Source organism: Morus notabilis, unplaced genomic scaffold, assembly GCF_000414095.1.
Source record: "Morus notabilis unplaced genomic scaffold, ASM41409v2 Scaffold215, whole genome shotgun sequence".
Taxonomy (NCBI): domain Eukaryota; kingdom Viridiplantae; phylum Streptophyta; class Magnoliopsida; order Rosales; family Moraceae; genus Morus; species Morus notabilis.
The window spans coordinates 203624-212676 of NW_010366045.1; the positions used below are offsets into that span (position 1 = coordinate 203624).

The 9053-nt window shown below is 31.6% G+C and overlaps 1 protein-coding gene across 1 annotated transcript; it reads right to left on the reverse strand.

The window, feature by feature from the left end:
- Positions 1 to 4820: 4820 nt before the first annotated feature.
- Positions 4821 to 7225, reverse strand: LOC21389989 (LIM domain-containing protein PLIM2b). Its single transcript, XM_024173004.1, has 5 exons — positions 7091 to 7225; positions 6635 to 6734; positions 6400 to 6431; positions 6126 to 6215; positions 4821 to 5092 (listed from the first exon to the last, which is right to left on the reverse strand). The coding sequence occupies exons 1-5, from the start codon at positions 7223 to 7225 to the stop codon at positions 4868 to 4870; spliced, it is 582 nt and encodes a 193-aa protein (XP_024028772.1). The 3' UTR covers positions 4821 to 4867.
- Between the last annotated feature and the right edge of the window lie 1828 nt (positions 7226 to 9053).

Consider the following 9053-nt stretch of genomic DNA (forward strand, 5'->3'; position numbering starts at 1 on the left):
GTGTATTTTTTATGAAAAAAAAATAATGTAACAAATTATAAATCATGATTCGAATCAGGGTACAAATCCCCTAACCAAACGACCCCTAAAATGGCCTTGATTGGATAAATTTTTAATTGCTTACGCAATATATGCTACGAATATTCTTCTTTCAAGAGGCGCGTGCTCACTCGTGAATAGAGAGCGTGCAAAGTATGTACTATAGGTGGTAATTTGTGTCACGTGTCGTGTTTTGATCGTTTCTTTTTAAATTTACAGTCAACCCGAATACGACCTGTGACACGAAATTTTTTAAAAATCGCAACACGAACACGACACGACCACTTTACGAGTTGACACGACACGACCTGAAAATGACCAGTGACACGAAATTGACTCGTGAATTCAAAATTGACACGAAAATTGTATACTTTTATTTAGTTTTTTACATATTAGAAATAACTTAAAATTCATAACACACTAAATTACAATAACATCCATTGAAATTGAGTAAATAATAGTATAAAATTTTGAGTATAACTATCATGATATTACAAGTTCATAATAAAATTTAAAATATGAAATGAAAAATATATGTATTTTTTAGTTTTTTACGAGTTTCGTGTCGTGTTCAGGTTAGGCGGGTCCAACCCGAAATTGACCCGTGTTTTTCGTGTCAATTTCAGGTCGACCCAATTCTAACCCGAACCTCTTTTCTCTCAACCCTAGCCCGCAAAATTCGTATCGTTTTCGAATCGTGTCGTCATGTCGTGACCCATATTGCCGGCCCTAGTACGTACCAATAATAGAGAAGTTAAAGATCCGTTTAGTTTGTTGATTTGAGTTTTTAATTTAAATTGAGATGTAATTTTATGTGAAAATTTTTTATTGTAATAAAAAAATTAAATGTAATTATTTAAAAAAAAATTTTACTGTAATAAAATTTAAATTCTAAATTAAAATCTATAAAATAAAGAGGATTTAAGTGGGCTTGTGGAGTGGGCCTGCAGGAAAATCATCTGGACACGTCATTTTGTCTGGATTTTTTTTTTTTTTTTGAAGATTTTTTCTTTTTTGCCAAACATTTTTTGTCGAAACTTGTATAATTGTATGTACTCCTGACTTCTTAGTGCTGGTCAAACGACTCGAGGGACACTTTGGTGTCCAAAGCCAATAACCCAACAGAAATAAAAATTAAGGGCTTTTTTTTGGGTAAAAAACTCAAAAAAAAAATAATTTAAATTATAACTTTATTTGAATTCATATTTTTTTAAGTTTAAATTTGAGTTTAAATTCGAATTCAAACTTGAGTTTATGACTAAAGCTCGAGTTCAAGTTTCCCTTTCAACTCGAGTTCAGAAATTCAAACTCAAATTAATAAACAGTATTTTTTCTATTCTTAAAAATACTATAACTTTTTCGTTTTAATTCTGATTGAGATGATTTTTTTTTCTATGCGTTGACAACGAAAAGACGAATAAAACACGACCCATATACCCTATTAAAATTTTTCATCAGCATTGAGTTTTTATTTAAATATTATCTAAATACAAATTCAACTTTTGATTCACTCAAACACAAACTCAAAAAGATTCTTATCTCAAACCATAACTCAAATGTATACAACCAAACACAAACTCAAGTTACAAGTTCAACTCAAGTTATAACTCAAATTCAACTCAAGAATTATACTCAAGTTAAACTCTAAAAGAACAAACCAACTTTTTATATGACAAAAAGGAGCAAATTCGTATTTTAGTATTGGTAAGTCCGCGCGTTATTATAAAAAAATACTGTTATATTATATAAAAAGTTAAAATTTTTTAAAGTATAAGATTAGTTTATATATAGATAGATATATTTATATAATATTTTAGTTAAAAATTTCTTATAATGTATTATAGTTTTTTTTCCTTTTTTTCTTTTATTTTTTTAATTGTAAAATACAAATTTTTTAAAAAATTAATAATAATAATTAAAGGAGTTGAAAATTTTTAATTATATGTAGTATAAATTTAAAAATAGTTATATTATTTAGTCTTTGTGCATTTTTTGGGTCGTCTATTTCTTTTAGTTCAAAATTGAAATGATAAAAAATTATTAAAATATGTATTCAAAATAATAAACGTTAATTTTTATTAATAATTGATATAAATTAATAAATACAAAAATAAATAAAGAAATAAAAAATTGAGAATAAAAGTGTACAATCAGACCATAAAATAAGAAAAGACTTAAAAGCTCTTGCGCATGAACAAAAGAAGAAAAGAAAAAAAAAAAAAAAAAAGGCAAACTCAACAATTTAAATTCAAGAGGCAAAACTGATATTTTACTGTACTATGCACAGTAACTCATGGCTCTACTTTGAAATATATAGTAAGAAAGTCTCCCAATGTGATTTGCTACATTATTTAAAAATAAAAATAAAATAAAATTGAGAGAAAAAAAAAAACAAACAAATAAACAAGCAAAACAAAGTGGCTATTTGGAACCCATTCTGGAAACGTTTTCACGTTTTCGGAGGAGCAAAAAATAGAAATGGTCTGAAGAATGTGTTTGGAGCACCATCCAACCAAAAACAAAACTGAAAACGTTTTTGGCTTTTCTCACAAAGTCGCATAGTTTCTGAAAACGATTTTTACTCGTTTTCCTTTTCCCATTTTCATTTTTCCTCACTATTTTCTCGTACCTCACCAATCTCGGCCTCTTCGTCTTCATTGTCGTCTTCGCCGACTCAGCTCCGTTTTCCGAAACCTTAATCGTGCCTTTTCGCTGGCGATGCTGCGAGCTCATCGTCGCGATCGCCGGCGAATAAATCGTGCTTTAAAGTTTTCCAGGGCGCCGCAAACAGTGGTCGTTCGCCTGAAGATCTGGAAATGTCCTCTCTCCTCCATTGCCGGATATCCTCTTTGTTCAACTCAAACTCAGATCTACTCGTCGCCGTGGATGCGAGGCCCACATATGTCGTCGTAGTTGCGAGACCCAAAGATCTAGCAGACCCTCATCGCAAAACTCTCTGTCCTCCCATCAAAACTCGCCGTTCCTTATCAGTCACAAGCCACCCGTGCTTGTCGCCTTCATCTCGGAACCTCAAACACCCATTCACGATTCCGGCGAGCAGAAGAGAGAAGATAGAGAAAGAAATAAGATTGTAGTTAATTAAAATCTGATTTGAAATAATTTTCACGGTTGAAATTTTGTTAAACTTGAGAAATCTTTATCCCTCTCCTCAACTTCATATATGACTGATTATTTTTTCTGATCTTGTGTTGCTAGGTGTTTTGACTTTTTAATGACTTTGCCCAGGATTTGCATCTTTTTCTCTCATTTCTCCTCTATGTGTTCTTCGTTTTACGGTTGCATCGTTTTTGGGTTGTTGAGATTCTGAGTTTTGGATTGCAAGGAAAAAGAAGAATTATTGCCCTTCGATTGTGATTGTTCTCTCTGTCTCTATCACTATGTTTTTTTATTGCTGTTTGCTGATATTTGTGAGGAATTAAATGAATTTTGTTGATGTTAGATGAATTCTTACCCTTCGATTGATGTTAGATCTGTACATTATTATTATGATTTATGAATAATTGAGATTAATATAAATGAATTATCAAACAGTATTTTTGTTTTTTTTATATTAAAAATAATTTTAGAATAAAATTACTAAATACATTTTTAAAAATAAGTTTTGTTTGAAATTAAAAACGTTTTTATTTTTATTTTCATATTAAAATTAAAATTATTTTAGAACGAATTTTAAACGCACGCTTCCAGCAAAAAACCGAAACAAAGGCTTTTTTTTTTTTTTTTTTTTTTAACTGTGGTGGGGATTCCATTCCAACTCTTTTATTCTTCGTATATTCACAACTGAGAATGATAAGAAAAGTCGTACCCCTTTCCAAGGATCTCTGTCTTCAAGTGGAAGTGTAGTTGGTTTTCATGGCAAAAAATAAATAAATGTCTCCTTTTTCCCTAAATTTATCATATCTAAACAATAAAAGAATAGTAAAAAGAAAAAAAGAAAAAACCAACGTCATTTCACATTTATGTTTTAGTAAACTTACTAAAATGACATGTCATTTTATTTCAAATGACACCTCGTTTTATCTTTTAGTATCAATGGCACATTATTTTATCTTAATGATAAACGACTAACAAATATCATATAAAGACACTTTTACAACAAATATTGAATACTTACTAATACAAAACAGTAATGTCTCCCAAGAGTTAGACGGAGTAGTTGTGGGTTCCTCCTTAAACTCTCACTAATAGAGAGATCTAAGATTCAAGCTCAGGCTCCCCTAATCTCAAAGGGTGCTTACCGTTTCAAAAAAATAAAATAAAATAAAATAGTAATGTCTCTTGTTCACATTTCAACGCGCCTTATGTAATCTTCTTTGATAGGAATGGAATATTGGTTATACATGTGTGTATGTGTATTTATATTATATATATGATTTACAGCTAACCTATGTTTGCAATAACTGGCATATTTGTCTTTGGAATAATAGAGCAAAAACAGAGAGGATCCACATAAAACTAAAATCTCACTTAGGGGTGTGCTTTAGTATAAAATATTATTCATCAAATTGAATGCATATTCTTGTCTAATTTGCAGGAAAAAGAAAAACAACAAAAACAATTCATTTATTAATCCATGTATAAAGTGACATAATTCAACAATCTCTCAACCCTTAGCTAAGCAAGCTCAAAAATTCATTTTGCTGAACAAGTTAGACATAAATTTGGAGAGGATGTATCCCTTTCTGCACCCAGTAAAAAGTTCCCAGTAACACTATGAAGATAATTAAGACCAGGATATAAGGTTTAATTTAAGTCCCTGCTCATTTAAGATTAGCCTTAATTGTGCCTAGATGTCGGAAACCGCCGGTTACGATGACTGATCAGCTGTCTCGGGTGGTGGAGTGGCGTTTTTCTTGTTAGCAGCCGCTTTGAGGACATGGCTGTAGTTGCCCTTCTCCATGAAGAGCTGCTGAAAGTGGTGCTTGCAGTAGAGCACTCCATCAAGAGCAGCATAGGATGAGTGTGTAAGAGGACACCCTCCATGAGCACACCTGAAGCATGACTTATGGTAACACTCTCCTTCCAGTGAGACCTGTTTAGTTGATTAACAAGATTTTCCGAAGAAAAGATTAAGGAAAGAAAAAGATAACGAAACATAAATCATAATTAAGAAAGGCATATTTGAGAAAAATAAAACAACATGTGATTTTACACGATGACATTGCTTCATAAGAGATATGTTAGAATCACTCTTTTTATCACTCCCTGCATTTATTATTTGACACGTGAACTCTATTATCTCATTTTTTGTCTAAATAATAATATCATATTAGTGGAGTCCACGTGTCAAATAATAAATGTAAAAAGTGATATAAGAGTAACAGAAAGATTGATACTCGCATTTCTCTACGTCACATAATTTACTTAATTAGAAGTATATTACAAGTATTCGAACACTTAAAAGTATTATATCGTTGTACTTGTCCAATAACATTTTATGGAGCAATATCTATCCGTTACAAATGGGGTTAAGCACCAATTTCTAATCTAACTAATCATAGCACTTGCGCGTCACAATATTTGGACTAGAAGCCAAAGAAGCTCAATATTTTCCTATTTGATTACTGGTTTCAATGTATCTTTTTATTAGCACCCAATTAGCATATCAAGATGATAATAAAATCTTTCTAGTAGAATCTTATATAGCTTCTTTGTGTTTATTTCATTGAAAGAGAAATAGACGAGTGTTTCTCTTTTCCATTTAATCATGTGCTTACTTTCAAAATTAAAAATGGTAGTTTAGGATGCGCTATGCAATACAAAGAATATAAAAGATTTGTAAAGACTCACCCTTAAAAGAGAATAGATATCAAATTTACTCTTATAGTTTCACATTATAAGCGAATGATTGTTTATGTAAGTCTAGTAAAAATGAGAAAAGGAATTAGATTGTTTCTCATCCTACCTTTCAATAGGTAAATAATTAAACACTAGAAAGTAAATCAACGACTCTCATTCTTATTTTTTTATTTTACTTTCCAAATCTGTTACCTTTCCAATTGTCTTTCATTACTGTTTGAGACACATGTTCTTTGTAGAATGAAAAATTCTTAAGAATCACAAACCTTCTCCAGAGGATAAACAGTTTTTGAGCAAGTGGCACATTTGTCTTGGGTTCCAGAGAACAAGGAAGAGAGCTTGCTGGGGGCCCTTGCCTGTAGAAAATTAAAATTTACATCATAATTCAACTCTTATACTAATGAACTGGAAATATGGATGAGAAATATTTGTTTGTTCCATATTTAAAGGTAAAAAGGATCCATATTCTATTAGAATATCTTCATTAATTCCATGAGACAATCAAAATAATACAAGGAGAATTTGGAAAAGTAGATATACCAGTTGATCATTCTGTCTCTCAGAAGACTTTGCTGTGACAAATTTTTCACCCACACGTTTATTGTTGTTAGCAAATAAACCCAAAAGGAAAACTCAAAAGAAGAAAGAAGGAAAAAGAAAGAAAGCAAAAAAGGGCAGTTATTACTGTTAGATATTAAAAAATAATAATAAAGGAAGAAGTGAAAAATGTTTTTTTTTTTTTTTTTTTTAAGCAAGAGTGTTGAAATGTTAATACCTGTCTGGAAATTCTTACTAAAATTTCCAGATTCCTTGAAAAGCTGCTCAAAATGAGGCTTGCAGTAGAGGACTCCATCCATCCAGGAGTAGCTGCTCATCTGTCAAACATTATTCAGAATTAGGCCTCTTTTAAACTGCTCATATTATTTGATCATTTACACACATACACAATAAACAAATGTATTAACACTTTTCCTCATAAGATTAGGCTTCTTCATTTTTTCTTTTTCATCGTTTGATCCATATTACTTATAGTATCATATACTTTTATCTAGATCTTAGAATTACATTTTCAAAGATCTCTTCACAACAGCAACAACAAATTTCATTCCATTTTTTTTTTTTTTTTTTTTTGAGAGACAATTTCATTGTATTTCTGGTAAAGAAAAATGTATGTACGTGAGAGAAGAAACAATTAAAAAAAAAAAAGGAATAAAAGAAGAAATTTATATACCGAGAGAGTTCCTTTGCAATGGCTGCATTTGAAGCAGGATTTATGGTAAGGCACTCCTTCAAGAGACATCATGTCAACCACGTAAACAGTCTTGTTACAAGCCTTGCATTTATCCAAAGTTCCTGTAAATGCCATCTTTTTTCTTTTCCCCTTCTTCAGAAAAACGCTAACAAAACAAAATTTTGCGCAGTTTTTTTTTATATATTAAAAAAAATGTGTTCTTTCTGATTTATTTTCAGATAATTAAGAGGAATCAATAGAGAAGGGTTTGAAAAAAGAAGCACCGTGGATGTGAGAAGACAAAAGGGATATATTGAACAAAGTCTTAATTTGGTCCTCCTAAAAAGAGCCAATTTATTTTTATATGTCAGATTATAACGGATTTCATAAAGGCCAGTAAATGAAGGACAAGTGAACGGAGATCCCAAACATGTGAAGTAAATATGGGAAATGAATGCTCCAAAATTGTGGACGTTATCCGATTGAATTGGAGTAAAAGAAGGAATTGGTGTGCTTGACTTTGACTTTTTCAAGGTTCTTAAGATGGACAATACAAAAGCCAACTGTTTTTTTTTTTTTTTTTTTTTGGCCTATTGGTTTTGTGTGGTAGTTATTTCGGTTAAAAGTTAGTTATATCAGGTGTGTATTGCTATAGGATCAAGGATGGTCGCTAGATCTGAAGCAATCCAGCTTGTTCAAAATTGAGGGGCTACCGATCTGGCTAGCAAATGGGAAAAGGAAACGGCTTGAAAAATCCCTATTTGAATATATTTGTAATGCAATATAAAATAAAATATCAAAAGAATGAGGTGGCATTGAAAAAAAACTGATAATAAAAAAAATCATAGCGGTCGCAGCATAACTTAACGGTAATTCCACACTTAACTAGAGTTTAAATCATGCATCACCAAATTCAAAACAAAACAAAACAAAAAATCTTACGATAAAAACTTGATTTAGCTACAAAATAAGGAACCTGTACTTTATTCTGTTTTGGGGGGTAAATAATAATTGGTTCATACTTTTCCAAGTATTGTGGGTGCCTTGTGAAATGAAAATTGAATCTCATTATTGAAAATAAACAGATGTTTGTGGTCGAGTATGAAGAAATATGCTACCAGTAGGTTACAATTTTAAATCGGTTATATAAAATGATATGAAATTCAAAGGAACTTGATATAGATCTCACAACGCAAAATATATTTTACCGTTATGATATTTTTCATAAAGAAATAAGCGAATCGAAAATATAATGTTAGTGTTTTTTTTGTGTTGGCTTATTTTTAGCAAATTGGTTGTAATGCATTCTAAAATAGGCATCTGCTGGTTGACTTTCAATGGAGCATTATGGCTGGTTCTTCTAAGGAAAGAATTGTGAGAAATATTAGAAATGTTTGTCTTCTTACTGTTATTGGTGCTGTGATCTGATTTGGAGGTTAACGGAGAAGATTTTACCACGTTTTGGGTGTGCTTATTGGTGGACGGATTCAGGGTTGGTGAGGTGTGATGAATTATACAGTGGTATGTGTGCTTTTGATATAGGGGAGAACATGAGTGAAAGAATAGGTGCTGAAAACAGAATATTGGCAATTGTTCATGTCTGAATGAGATTGGGATGTTAAGTGTCGTTTGATGTGTTGCGACGAATTGTTATAACACTTTTGAGTTGGTTATTCGCGAGAAGATTTTTTTAGTTTCGCGAGAAAACCGTCAAGTCGAGTGGTGCTCGTGGATCAAGCTTTCTAAGGAGATTCTAGGCAACGGCGACATCGTCAAGGAGGGAGTCGTTGAGTGTGTAAGACCGTTCGGTCATTTGTAACTTTTGAACTTAGTGGATTGATCATTGTCTGGGCGTGGCCCCGCAGAGTAAGTATGTGCACCGAATTGCGATACCATTTTCTGGTGTCCTTTATGTTTCTGCATTAGTTTCCTGCTTTACTGTTTTGCTAGTTTAATTTTAGAT